The 14,963-nt window shown below is 39.9% G+C and overlaps 2 protein-coding genes across 2 annotated transcripts; one reads left to right on the forward strand and one right to left on the reverse strand.

The window, feature by feature from the left end:
- Positions 1 to 183: 183 nt before the first annotated feature.
- Positions 184 to 2,240, reverse strand: smim7 (small integral membrane protein 7). Its single transcript, XM_072389278.1, has 5 exons — positions 2,145 to 2,240; positions 1,876 to 1,917; positions 1,745 to 1,797; positions 1,162 to 1,252; positions 184 to 695 (listed from the first exon to the last, which is right to left on the reverse strand). The coding sequence occupies exons 1-5, from the start codon at positions 2,168 to 2,170 to the stop codon at positions 680 to 682; spliced, it is 228 nt and encodes a 75-aa protein (XP_072245379.1). The 5' UTR covers positions 2,171 to 2,240; the 3' UTR covers positions 184 to 679.
- Positions 2,241 to 3,409: 1,169 nt separating this feature from the next.
- tmem38a (transmembrane protein 38A) lies at positions 3,410 to 12,981 on the forward strand. The gene is made up of 6 exons (XM_072389279.1): positions 3,410 to 3,910; positions 6,919 to 7,075; positions 7,592 to 7,776; positions 9,547 to 9,634; positions 11,076 to 11,193; positions 12,247 to 12,981. Exons 1-6 carry the CDS (start codon positions 3,784 to 3,786, stop codon positions 12,451 to 12,453), a joined length of 882 nt encoding a protein of 293 aa, XP_072245380.1. The 5' UTR covers positions 3,410 to 3,783; the 3' UTR covers positions 12,454 to 12,981.
- The last annotated feature ends 1,982 nt before the right edge of the window (positions 12,982 to 14,963 follow it).

The following is a 14,963-nucleotide window of genomic DNA, read 5'->3' on the forward strand; positions in this document are numbered from 1 at the left end:
AGAGCACATTGAAAGTGTAGACAGTTCTTTCAGCAGCATGAGTTAAACATCTGGAGAGCCATTTTGCTAATATTTGTTGCCAGATGAATTTTGATTTGATTTTAAGGCAAGATATAAATAATAACACAGTAAATCCTAATTAGATCCACTTTCCCAGACTACATCAACAGTCCAATAACTGCATTCAGAATAACTGTGTTTTTATTATGAATGGGGACTAATTTACAATATAGTGGACATAGATATTTACTTACAGCATGTGTGACCCACAATAAAGAAAGATGATTTAAACAAAGAGGTAACACAGGACACACATAGAGCAGAGGGCTAAAAGTGAGAGAGTTTGTCCCATTTTTCACTTACAAACGAAGTGTAGAGTTTGGAAGGAACAGCCGGGTATGTAAAATAAATAAAAGGCTGTTCTGGTGACAAGATGACAGTTACAGCCGAAACAAAGAGAATAGAAATGTGACAACTGCTTTAATAGAGAATAAATACAATGGCTCTTTAAGTCCTAACCAGCCTGAAGCAGTTACGATTATTGCAATGTAAACAAAATGGAGCAAGACTGAAAATAAAATGGCCAAAAGAGCAGAGACGTCCAATCAAGGAGAAATTGATTGCATTTGTCTTGAAAAGTGAGCATCTTCGTGGAGGTCCACTCGTTGCAAAGCGCCGATCATGATCCAAACAGTCTGTGCAGAATGAAGACATTCAGTCGGTTACAAATATTTACAGCCCACTTCTAGAAAAGCTTAAGAGATTGTCTCTAAGATAGAGAACATCTGTTATATGTCCAAGCTTACAAAACACAACTACATACTTAAGAAAACATCTTGTGAATTGCATTGGAAAGGCCACTTACTGAGCAGTTAATCAGGAGCAACAAACTAATACTAAGGCTGAGGGAAACAACTAAATCTTAGATGCATCAAGATGTGAATGTGAAAGATTCTGAATCACAAATTAAAACTAAATTAAATCATTCAAAAATATAGGATAAAAATGATCAAATAATATTGACAGAATGCTGAAGGAGGAGAGACAAGTCTGGCTCATTGATCTATAGAAAGTTATGGAAGTTCTGGAGAACAGAGGAAGCTTGTGTGACTGATGGTCAGTCGTCAGCACGTTAATCAGCACCAACAGTGGGTTACTCACAAAATCATGCAGAACATCATGAAGATATTCCACAGCACGATGAAGATCCGAAAGTATCGCAGGCTGAGGAGGAACTCCCTGATGTTGTCACCTGAAAGCAAAGGTGGAAGGCAAGGCAAGTCTATTTGTAGAGCACAATTCGTACACAAGGCAATTCAAAGTGCCACACTGCTGTCCTGCTGGAGGACGGTTCCTACTGCAGTGAAGACCGGTTGTGCTTTTTTGTCCCTTGGTTTTCAACTACAAGTGAATTCAGACACTCAAATATATGCTCTAAAGCAAGAAGAACGTGATTTTTCCATATTATGTCCCCTTTATATGTTTGTGGCTCAGCACTATATATGATGCACCGTTTCTCAAAACTCAAGGCTAATCAACAGGTGGCACTACTGAGCATTAAAGGCTTGGAAAATGGACAACTTTTCAACACAGCTGGCTGGAAAACTTCAGTACTTTAAGAAACTTCACTTGGTCATCTTTATGTTTATCACTGCCTGGCAGACTGGTAATTTAAGTAGAAAATACTAGTGACAAATATTTAGAAAATTATTCTAATTCCTTTCCACAACACAATAATACACACCTGTTGTTGGTGCTCCGGACTCATCTCCAAATCCCTGCGTCTCCTTCCTCTTTCTGCAAAATATCTACAGTTGAACTCAAACTGTTCACCTCAAAAGCTCAGTCTAAGAGGTAATTGACCGTCATACTCACAGCTTGAAATTCAGCACCGCCCCCGCATTCACCAGTAATGTCCTAAAGAGCAGAAACACAGTGTTTGCTCACAGGTAATGTTTGTATTCACCTGAAGAGCTAAGGTAGTTAGCCGCTGAGCTGGCATTAGCACGGAGCGAGTTAGCATTTCGCGCCATACGCCTCTATCTTACAACTAAAACAGCGTTCAACAACACAAACACACGATGTATGTGTCACATACAAAAAAGGTTTCCTCTACAAAATCCGTTAAATAATTAATAAATTACCCGAATATTAAGAGATCTCCAATCATCTTGCTCACATCACAGATATGTCCTTCTTCCGTGTTCCTGACGTAATTAGGAATGTGGCCAATGACATTTCAGTACGCCATCTAGTTGTCCGCTGTCTTGGTGTCCTGAGTTTAGACTGTAAGGTACATATACCCTACTGAAAAAGGATGGAGAAGCGTGTCTCAGCTGACCATAGATCATTTTAGAGTCAACAACAACTGATGTAGATGCTGCTGTTTGGGCCAAAGTTCATGGAAGTTGCTGAAAAATTGTGCCTTGAAAACTTTAGTTTGAAGAAAAAGAATACAGTGTAATACATTAGGACAGTGAGTTACTGAAGCCAAGGATGGTAATGGTTGTAGCATTTTCAATAACAGGCATTCATTCAGTCATACACAACAATAATTACTTCCTAAAGATAGTCTTTGATATAACAAGGGGCTTATATTACAACATATCTCTGTTAAAAAAGAAAAAGTTGCCAATAACAACAACAACAACAGTGATAATGATAACAAAGGCTAATTTTACTATCATTACACCACATTATCTGTTCTCACAAATTGTGAAAGCTGGTTTAAACCACAAAGTTGGTGTTTGGCTGAAACTAAACTTAAATTGAATAAAACAATTAAAATCAGAAGAATAGGCTTTTTTTTTACTTGCAGCACTCAATAATTAGTTCTCCACAGGCTCCACCAACAGTTATAAGAATATCTATTCTCAAATAAGTGAATCACAGTCTTTTTATAACCATCAAAGGCACAGCTGATGCTATAAATGTATAAACAAATCAATCAATCAATTAATACATTTCTTAAATAAATAGAAAAATAATCTTGAAGGCAAGTGCTGAAAAATAAAGCCAAAAACTTACGGGCCATCTCTGGACGAAAATTTGATGCTTGTTCATAAGAAGCAATAACAATCTTTGATTGATTAAACTAAACGAGAGTTTAGTTTTATCCATTTTGGCACCCCTTGTGGTAAAAGACAGCACTGATTTGCGTATCACAGCCTACATACGAAATAGGCAAAAGGAGCGAAAAATATAAATAGATTATAATAATAATTCGTGTTAAAAATACATCAAATTAAGTCGCTGTTTCACTAAGCAGATTGAGTGTTTCTGCATCCTCCAAATCAATATTTATTGAATCATCCGCAGGAATGTCGGCCCCAAACACTGGGAATAATGCCGATCATTTGGCTGTGACGCAACCTCCATGCAGGATGTGATCCGGATTATGAATGTCCACCTTTGTCCGTATTAAACGTGGACACGGGCTTCGGGCTTTGAGAGGTGATTTGAACCTCGAACAGCGTCTTGTGGCCCACTTCGACGGGGATTATGATAGGAGATAAAGCATTGTGTATTTTGAAACCTCACGTTGCCTAAAACGCAGCAGAGCAGCTGGCACGGAGCGCAGATGAGGATGATGATGATGCTCCCGAGGCTGTGGACATGAGGGGTATTAATAGGAGGGCTTGAGTGTCACAGACTTTCACTGTTAAGACCGGGGGGCTTGGTGGAGAGTCGGTGGTTACCGGGTTGGGGGGGAGCTTCTGATACGGACTGCGCAGTTGGAATAAAAAGAAAAAACAGCGATTCGCAGCTCATCAGACAGGCAACATGGATAACGTGCTTGGAGTTCTTAATTTGGGCGATTTTGCCCAGGCTTTCTCCAAAATGGGAATGTTTCCCGTGTTTGATCTAGCTTATTACATCGTGTCCATCCTCTACCTCAAATATGAGCCAGGTGAGTGTGTTTGACACTTTTATGTTTGCTGTCAGTCAGTGTTGGCTTTCAGGGTGACCATGTTTTTACTTTATTACTTGATCAATATAAACTAGAAGCCATGCAGCGAAGTGCGAGGCAGCTACATGGCGCCACACTCACCAGACAGATAATCAAATATTCTTAAAAAGTAGAATCCATGTAAGACGTATTGAAACATACATTTAAGCACTTAAATGATTAGAGACAATAATGTGTGCAACTAATTGCGGTTTTGTTCATTCATGCCATTTTTGTGAGATAATTAGTCTTTCTGTTGCTTGGATAGCCCAACAAGCACTTTGCACTGCAGTTTTCTCTCCATCCTTTTAAAGCATGACCTGTTACATAAAGTCAAGCAGAAGCTCTGCAGCTCTGCTTGGTTTTGTGAGGGACTGTGTCTTATGGCTGCATCTTGACCTCCTTTACTTTTGGGGGAAGCCATCAGAGGAGATTTAACCTCTCAGATTTGGGTGGTATTCTCTAAAGTTTCACTCCTTTGAGCTACAGAGCCTGAATGAGGATGAAACCTGAGAGAAGGCCGGTGCATACCAGCAATAAATAGAAGAGCCTGAAATAGACCAAGTTAGAGTGCCTCCAAAGCCTCTCTGCTGCACTTCTTGAAGGCCGCAGTTGGTTTTGTTATTTATATTTAAGATTAAACATAAAGTGAGCTGTTGCACCAACAGCCACCCATAAACTGTCCAATTACTTTTCTCACCCTGTAGTCAACATTACCTGATGTTAAGGTTAAGGCATTGTCTTGTTTCTTTTATTTTACTGAAACATTCAGCTGAGTTAATGCAAAGCATATTTCAGACAAGGTGGTACAAAAGGAGGCTGAGATGTTCACTGCGTCTCTTAATAGCAGCTTGTACAATAAAGTTTTTGTATATTAAGAGGACAGATCTTTGATTAATCTTTTCCCATATTTTCCTCAGACTGTTGTTATAAACATGTAGGATGATGATGAACAAACTTTAGACCCCCAAAATATAATCTTGTATCTTCAATAAACCTGTTTTAGAGCATCTATCTGGAGGAAGTTACTAAATGTTCTTAGTTTCTTTAATTTATCTGCAGTAGTGTGTTAATGAGTGTTGACTATGATGGTGATGTTGCTGTTTAGAGTGAGTAAAAAATGAATCAAACTTGTTTGACATAAACATTTTCACCTTGAGTAACTCCATTGATTGATATTCAACGATTTGAACTGCCTTTTGGGAGGTCACTTGAGTCAAACAGGGCTAAAGACTGCAAGTTTGCAATCATGGTTAATGAATAGATTCATCTGAACGTATGAAGTATGGAAGAGGCAAACTAGTCCATTTGGAATCGACAAAGTTTTAGGAGTGAAATTCGACAAACTGACCCAGCAGCAGTAATTTGCAGTTGAGTGAAAACACGAATGGAGTTACGATGTTTTCAGAAAGTTTTACATGTGTTAGAAAGCAGACGTAACTCTGTCCTTGTGTCCAGGTTTTTCAAAGGAACTGTAATGGTTGTACGCCACATAAACAGCTCAAAACAGAGGTAGAGGTTTGCTTTTTAAAGTCTTCCTGTCTTCTGAGCTCAGCCTGACTGTAGCACGTGGCTGCCTTCATTTACCTTATTTTCATACCTGGCATTTGACTGTCAAATGACTCATGTAGTCAGTATTTGCCAGATTGCCTTATATTCACTACTACAAGCATGTGTTAGAGTAGAGTGTGCTAGTTCACACCACATACTACAAGAGCATATCAATGAGAATTCAGGTTGGAGAAAGGAGAAGCAAGTGTGGGGTCAGAGGTTGCGACAGGCCTGACAGTTGGAAGGCAGGAGGAGCACTTTAGCAGAATGTATTTATAGGCAGGGTGACATTTCTTAGCATCAGATTGCTCTCACACTGAGCGCCAGTCGCACCACGTAACCCTCACCCACCTGTTGTCAAAGGTTTGTGCTCGCATCTCGATTTACTGCATGTGTCTAACAATGTTGTAACAACAGCAGTCTCAGAGGTAAATCATACTTTGCATATAAATGTTTAACATTTACATATCTTGTCTTAAATAATCATGGTTCATGTTCATACAGATGCAATAAAACTGTGGCCAGATTACTAAAAAAGGCTCACTCCACCAGGTGCTGAAAGAGTCAGGGAGCCTCAGATATCACCCCAAACAAATATATTTTCAGGCCTGAAAGAGACACAAAATGAGTGACAAATGAAGAAATATAAAATTAAAAGATGGAAATAGAGAGACAAAAAGTAAATACAATGAGGCCAAAATGTTTTTAAATTTCAAAGAGCTGATCGAGTCTGTATCCTTTGAGTACTCATTTATCATAAATGAGCGCCATCATCTCAAGTGAATATTAGTTTATGATAAAAATGAATATTATCAGGGCGTGACCCAAATTGCTTGACTGGGTGGAGACGAAGATACAGCGCTCAGACACATACGGGATCCACTGATAATACATTTTCAAGGTTGCCTGTAACAGTTTGCTCTGTAGGAGCTGACAGGAGGTTTCACAGATGTATGTTTCTTACAGAAATCCCAATCAAACATTTGCAATTCTCATAAAAAGATGAATAAAACCACAGAATGTTGTCACGGTCGGAGTGGAAATGCTTCTACAACAGCATTCACAACGAATTATTCCTCAAAACCAATATTTTAGGCTTATAAATCTACACAGAGGAAAGCTTTAAGTAATAGTTCTAAGATAAAGCAACACTTCATTATTACATATACATGTAATTTATTTAGTGGCATTTCTTATTTCAAGTTAAGAAGAAATTATTTATTGATGGGTTTAGTGAATGTATTTCATCAAGAGTCTCTAAATTTGACTTTCTTGTGAGAGAAGGACTTACTTGCAGTGAATAATTTCAAATAAGTGATTTGTAAATCGATAAACTGAATGTCAGCTTCTTCACCAGCCTCTCTAAACCCCAGAAAGCCTCTTTTTACAACGCTGACGGCTCGTTTACTGTGTTTCAGGCTCTGTGGAGGTTTCTCGCAGGAGTCCCGTGGCCTCTTGGCTATGTGCCATGCTCTACTGCTTTGGTAGTTACATCCTGGCAGACATCATGCTTGGAAGTAGCCCCATCGACTATTTCCAACACAACAGCCACATCCTGCTGGCCTCAGCTGTCTGGTGAGAAAATACCCAATACCCAGAGATTTCCTGGTCCACTCAAATGTGAATGAATGTATTTTTATCAAATGTTCACACGTGTATGTGTAAGAAAACTGTCCCACTCCGCCATCTGTTCTCCTGTCAGATACTGAGATGATTGATTTATACATTCTGGTAGAAGTTTTTGAAACATTATCTTTAGGGTGTCTTTGTTAGTTAGTGTCATTGGGAACTACTACAAATTTTCCTCTGAGCCAAACTTCTAAAAACACATTCAACTCCAGGTCTGTGGGTTGTTTCTATCTGTAAATGTTTGACTTTGTAGCTTTTGAAAGTACATTTCTAGATGCCATTCACCCCAGCAGAAGTCTCAGCTTTACAAAGACAAAGCACAAGTGTCCACTGGTGATCTGACCCTTTAAAATTCAACAAGATGATCAAAACTGGTTTCGTATTATGGTAGAAACAGACCTTCCTCCGCTCTAATGTCTCCTTCTATGGACATTTTTCTGTCTTGGTGTCAAACACAAACAGGTATCTCATCTTTTACTGCCCACTGAACCTCTTCTACAAATGCGTGGCTTTCCTGCCCGTGAAGCTGGTGTTGGTTGCCCTGAAGGAAGTCGTCCGAAGCCGTAAGATCGCCGCGGGTGTTCACCACGCCCACCACGCCTACCACAGTGGCTTCTTCATCATGGTGATTGTTGGATACGTCAAAGGTCGGTGTTGTATGATGTTCTGCAGTTTTTATACAGTGTAACAGAACATACTGCAAATTACCTCCACATTCACATCTCCACAACTGTGAGTCCTAAATCAGCAATCTTCAGCTCTATGAATAAGAGACCTTTTGGAAATTGTTGTAATAAAGTAAGTCTTTATGCACGAGTGGCCGTGCTCGACTTGATTCTATAATGCAATTAGACTGAGGTCTTAAGCTCATCGTTTCATTATCTCAAATTAGAACAAAGCATGTTTTGTTGAGACAGTGAGTTAATGTGTGTCATCTCCGCATTTATTGGAGAAGCTGCTGGCTGGAGCAGAGAAGTTGGAGTTGGTGAAACCCTCATTTTTTAACTGCTATGACAAGAAAATATCTGCTTTAATAACATAACAAAAAAAATACACATTTTCAGTTGTAGACCCTCCCAAAAAGCCAATACAATGATCTAAAAAGCTGAAATCAAGTGTTATTAAAGGTTTGATTTGTGGCAGCTCAAGAAATTAAAGGGCTCACATCTTAATACAATGACGAAGATTAAATAATTCTTCTAACAATGAGCCAATGGACAGGTTTAGTGTGTTTAAAGTCTTTTACATTTTGTCGTATTTCATTCTTGTGTCTTTGTAAGTTTTGCTTTCCCCTCTAAACCACTTTGTGTTTAATTTGAGCCTGAAATATGTCAGAGCCTATAAATGAAGTTGAGTTAATAAATTAATTAAAATGATCAGCTGCAAATCTACCAAATCAGAAGCAGGAGATATAAAGCTCAACACATTTAAATCAATTTTCATCCTAGCTTTACCAGTAAATGTACCACCCTTGGAAACATGTAAAAAAAGTGTCTCCTGCTTTGGTTTCATAAGAAATAAAGCCTTTGTCAGTACTGTTGTTGCCTCCGTGGTAGAGGCTGAAAATAAACAAATGTACAAATCCAATCCAAACAGATACATTTTACTTTACAGGCAGTCTTTAGTGTTGCTTGGTGAATCTGTGGTCTCTCCTCACTGTGTCTGTCAGAGCTGACAGCTGCATTAAGTGACAAACTGTAACACCATCAGCACAGCAGCTAGATTTAAACATGAATGAGCTGCACATGTGCACGCCTGCAGGGTTGGATTACCAACATGGCAACTGCCGCCTTGAAAGCTCTGGCTTCAGCCTGTCTGCACTGATTAGATTTTTAAAAATACTTCGAAGTGAATACCTAAGATTTTATTTAGTGCTCACATTGCGCGTTTCCCCAAGTGAACACAATAAACCAGGGGCCAGATTGTGTTCTAGTAGAAGTGATCAGAATCTAAAATATGTATGTGTTCACAAGGAACATTCACTGATTTTGCATAAATCCTATCAAAAAAGATGAATGGTCAGCTCCGTCTGCTTTGTCATTATTTTTATATATACGAAAGGAAGACAAAAATGCCCCCATGACCAAGTAATGTTCTTGTGTTCTGAGGAAGTTAATACTTCTAGATCAGATGGGTCACTTCCTGTAAGGCTGTACAAATGCTCTTAATCCCACTTCCCCTGTATTTCCTCACTGTTAAACTACTTTAGGGATAAAAAAATGGTCTCAGAAAATGTGAGTCAAGCTTTCTCCTCGCTTGGGCTCTTACTGCTCTGTCTACACTAGAGAGGCCCTGCAGGCCTTCGTGCTAAAAATACAGAGAGAAGCTGAATCGAGTTAAAAGCAGTGACACGAAACACAAACTTTTTCTTTTGTCCTCATTTTTTTTCCCACCTTTGTCTATTTTTATCCTCCCAGGATCTGGAGTGGCTCTTATTTCCAATTTTGAGCAGCTGCTACGCGGTGTATGGAGGCCCGACACCAACGAGATCCTCAACATGTCATTGTGAGTGTGCGGAAAATATGCTCATCACTGCCTCCTCAAGCATGTGCTTATTTCAGGGGGTGTGTAAAGAAAACTTTCATTCATAAGATTTTAAAGTGACTGTGGAGACATGAAATTCAACACAAAACACAAAATCAAGGCAGGCTTGTGTAAGTGACATTTTGACTTAATGTCTCCCAGAGGTAGCATCTAAAGCAGGCAGAGTAAAGGGGTGGCCATGGAGCTAATCATGTATTCCTACGACTGGAGTTGTACCTAGAAACCCCTGTTTTATCAGTCCGTCTGACTTAATTTGCATCGCAATTTCTATACAAACTGAATGTAGCACAGCTTTTTTTTTTTTACAGTAAAACAAACAAATAAAACAGTAGAATCAATGAAAAGAATCATTAAAAACAATACTTTCCAACCTCTTATGATGCCCTATGCAACCACGGCTCCAAGCCCAGAACAGTGATAAATTGTGTTCTGAATTAAAGCAATAAGTTGATAAATTCATGAATATCCATCCATCATCTGCCACTTGTCCGGGGATGTGGTCGCGGGGGCAGCAGCTTGAGCAGAGAAGCCCAGATGTCCTGGGCCTTCCCCGGCGTCTCCTCCCAGTGGGACATGCCCGGAACACACTTCCATGAGGCATCCTAACCAGATGCCCGAGCCACCTCATCTGACTCCTCTCGATGCGGAGGAGCAGTGGCTCTACTCCAAGCCCCTCCCGGATGACTGAGCTTCTCACTCTATCTCTAAGGGAGAGCCCAGACACCCTGCGGAGGAAACCCATTTCGGCCGCTTGTATTTGCGATCTCGTTCTTTTGGTCACTACCCACAACTCGTGAACAAGACCCCGAGATACTTGAACTCCTCCACTTGGAGATGGATCTCATTCCCGACCCGGAGAGGGCATTCCACCCTTTTCCAGCTGGAGACCATGGTCTCGGATTTGGAGGTGCTGATTCTCATCCCAGCCACTTCACACTCGGCTGCGAAGGTCACGGCCCAACAACGCTAACAGAACCATATCACCCCCACAGGACTCCCCAAGGGACACGTTCGAACACCTTCCATATATATAGAAATATATGCAGTTGTGCACCGGCAAAACAATTATGACGTTATGATCTGTTTCTTGCCACTTCAATGGGAACAATGGTCTCAGTCTGGCCGCCCCTATTAAAATGTTCTGCTTCTGCTTCTGGCATCTGAAAGAACACTTGAGCAAATCTTACTGCACAGTATACACACATGGTTTCTATCAGATGGAACCCTTAATTTGTAAAGATAATAACTGCCTGTGTTTCATCTTGAAAAAATGATTTATGATTTATTCAACTTAACTGGGCTGACTTTATAAGGCACATGAACTCTTTTTTTCCTTGAATTAAAACACATCAAACCTGTGGTCAAACATGTTTTACTGACAGTCTGTTCTTGGTCTCGGCAGCCCGACCAAAGCCAGCTTGTATGGCGCCATCCTCTTCACCCTGCAGGAGGCTCACTGGCTGCCAGTGTCAAAGAGCACCCTCATCATCATCTTCACACTCTTCATGGCCACAAGCAAGGTAAAATACAGATTTTGTTCTGTGCTGCATGGGAAAAGGTGATGTCATTTGTACCTCGTGTTACAATTAGGCGGTGATCCACTTAATTAGATAGAAAATGAACACAGAGTTAGAGAAAATTTTTAAAAAAGGTAAAGTAAAGACAAGAAAGCAAGACAGAAATGAGCATGGCATGAGGCCAGTGGAGATGCAGAGGGGTGTAACTCATCTTTGTAAAAGATCTGTGGTCATGAATTTGTAATTGAAATTAAACATAAAAGCTTTAGTTTATCATTTCCAACCACCCACCTCTACAAACACATGCAGTTTGTGCTGTTTCATGTGGGTCAAAGTTTGCTTTACAGTAGCTATTAAGGACATTTTTTGAAGCAGTTCTCAAATACCCAAAATATTTAATGATGCACAGGAATTTGAAGGATAGGCTTAAGTGAGATATATGCCTTAATGCCAGACCCACACAAAGATTGTGGGGGTGCCTCTGTAAATTACATAAGCCCATGTGAGTATTTATGCTCGTGCAACGAGTGTCTCCAACAGCCTGCAGTTCTGACCCCAAAGCCATAGTTAACAGAGGGGTTTTCTGCTGAAAACAAAAGTTAGTGGATGTAACTCTGGTTATATAAGGTTATATTTTACAGCCTCGGTCAGAAAGTTCACATGCACTCTTAAGTCAAGCTACAGTCATACCCCGGGCTGGGTCATTTAATTAGACTATTCTCCATGTCCCAGTACACAAGCACAAGATGTATGTCAGACTCTATGCCGTAGGTGGCGATTATCTCCCTTTCAGCTAATATAGGACTTGACCTATTACATCACAAATCAAAACATTTTACAAACTAGCTGGTGGTAACTAGGACCATGCTGAGCAGTGAGCTTGACGTCTTTAAAGCTTTATTTTTCATTACAAATGAGATGAACAACATTATCTGGGGGTGCTACGATGCTGTCCGGTTTTAGTCGGACTAATTGAACAAACTGATTTGGAAAACCCAAATCAGATAAACAAACAAGATGAATGTGTTCTAACCGTCAGCATCTCTGTTTCTTCAGGTGGTGATGACCGCCCGACACTCTCATGGCTCCCCTTTCACCCTCATTGAGTCCTGGATTTGCCACCTGCTCTTCGGCTCTCCTCTGGTCGGCAGCGAAGAGGACCATCACCATGCTGCCGCTGCTGTTGCTCCTTCTTCACCTCTCAAAACGAAGGAGGAGCAGGTTGAAGGTGCACGCAAGAGGAAAGCCAAGAAAGCCGAGTAGCACACCATTCTCCGCTGATGAAACTGCATCTGACTCGCCCTCGTGCTTTCTGCATGATGGAACTTCCCATTCCTTTCTAAGGAAAGGGGCAGCTTGATCTTTTGCCAAATGTGACCCTTTCTATTGGAGCAACATGGTGCTTTTTTGCATTTTACATAGCACAAGGACTCTGTAAATACAAAGCAAATGTTTCACACTTAAACCCAACCTGGATGTTTTAAACCTTTTTATTTATGTGTCTGTGAACACCTGCATCTGTGCTCAATGCTGTGTGGTGATCCACATTCAGCAGCTGCATGGACGACTCTCGCTCCACATCAGTAGTTGGGTTTTTTTTTTTTCTTTAGACCATAAAAAGTGAAGTCTCATTTCAGTTCATAAAAAGAAAACAGCAAAGATAAAGTAATCTGAAGAGTTCAGAAATTCAAATGTGAACAAAGCATTATGTGAAAGAACATTTCTGCTTTTTACACTGAGATAAAAAAACAACAACTTCCTTTCTTTGAATAAAATTAAGAGAAATAATGAGTCCTGGTTCTGTCTGTGTCATTTTTACAATGTTTGGTGAGAAACTGTCAGCTGAACTTCATGAACATGAACTTCATGTGAATTAAAAATGTGGCTCTTCAGATCCAGTTTTAGATGAAACGTGAACTTTGTTTAGAGCCAATGACACAAATCATTAGAAAAGTGTTTAGAGACAATAGCTACTAAGCTGTTGTTTCTTTTTCAACATGTCTAGGTATCATCTTGTAGAAATAAAAGTAGGTGATTTGGCCTTGTTGTTATATCATTTTGTAGTACTAGAGTCACTACTGTTTAGTCTGACCCGTGTCCAACTTGAGAAGACGAAAAATTGGAAGCAAACACTTCAGCAAAATGTGAGAGATCCGTCAATGTTTCAGACAGACGATACGTTTTTGCTTATTTTGCAAAGATTGTTCCTACTGGTAAGTAAACAGCTGTTAGCATTTGCAGCTGCATTATAGGTATGTCAACATGGCAAATTAGGAGCTAATAGAGCTAATAAAGGTAACTTGTAAAATGTTTGTACTTTGTATAACTCTTAAAAAACACTCCAGTTGGTCCTGAGACAGGCTTTTGCTTTAACTGTGTTCTTCAGCCTTGGTCTCGTCAAAGAAACAGTGTTTGAGATTTAGTGACATCTGGTGACAAAGATACAGACTGCAATATACAAAGCACTCATTCACAGAGTGTAGGAAGATATGACAGTGACTGCTGAAAATGAGGGAGAAAACACATCCATAGGGCCGGTGTTTAAGTTTATCCTTTCTTGGCTTGTTTGAAGACTTGCTGGTGCAGTGTGGCAGACTGCAGTGCTGTCAGTGGTTGGGCTGTGGTTATGGTATGGCCCAAAAATATTTGCATGACGCCACAATTTTTAGTACAAATCCCATTTCCATAAAAGTTAGAAAGTACAAAGTACAAGAACACTTACATCTGTAATTTTTATAATTGTTCTAATCAAAAACAAGTATAAAAGAAAAAAATTTTAGTATCTCAGAACAACTTCATTGTATTGAGAAAATGTAACCAAACAATGATCTGAATCCAGCAAAAAGTTGTGAGAGAAGGAAGAAAGACAAAGACAAAGAAGAAAAAGTTTATAAAATATACAAGTAACAGTGTTTTGGGAACATTGTAAAATGCCAAAAATAGGAAAGAACATCCAGGCTGTTATCAGTGAAAGGTGCAAAAGCCAGCATGTGTGGATGGTATGGAGATGCATCAGTGCTTGTGGCATAGGTCACCTGCACATGTGTGAAGGTATCACTGAGGTGTACACTGGAGAGACGTATGCTACCATCAAGGCGACAGCTTTGCTGGGGCAGTCTGTGGTTGCATTGGAAATTACCTATCAAGAAAAGTGTTATAGATTTTCTACCTAAATTCTACCTAAAACTGTAGCAGCACAGTGAAATGATGTGGATTAGAAGCAGAACCTGTCATGAAAACAAGAGAAAAGTAAAAAGAACTCAGTTTTGTACTTGAAAGGTCTGTCTTGGGTAAATGTATTTTGGAACAAGTTGAACAATAACTCTTTAATATCATGTTTTACCATTTAGAAGAAGATATTATCCAAAAGTTGTTCAAGTAAACTTGCCTGAGCCATTTCTACCTTTTGATTTAGTCATATAATGTCATTTCCACCAGACACACGGTGAAGCGCCCTGAGTCCTGAACAGGTTTGATTTACCAGCAGAGCCTCCCCAGCGAGACTTCCCTGCAGTGGCGGTCGGTGTAGAGAACAGAGAGGCATTAAGGTGTTGAGTGTTGCCAAGGTGACGTGAACCAAAACCCAAAAACCTTCAGCATAAAGAATGTAAGCAACATCTGCTGATGCCATTGCTGACACACGCACAGAGATTCAGATGCAGTCCAGATTATTCAGTAAACACAGGTTTATGTAAAAGCCCCCACTGAACCCGAAGCCTGTGCCTTTACATTATAAAGTAAAAAATGCCTTTTAAGTTACTTTCATTTTCACT

This window comes from Leuresthes tenuis, unplaced genomic scaffold (genome assembly GCF_036924035.1).
Source record: "Leuresthes tenuis unplaced genomic scaffold, fLeuTen1.0.hap1 SCAF_7, whole genome shotgun sequence".
NCBI classification, from domain to species: Eukaryota; Metazoa; Chordata; class Actinopteri; order Atheriniformes; family Atherinopsidae; genus Leuresthes; species Leuresthes tenuis.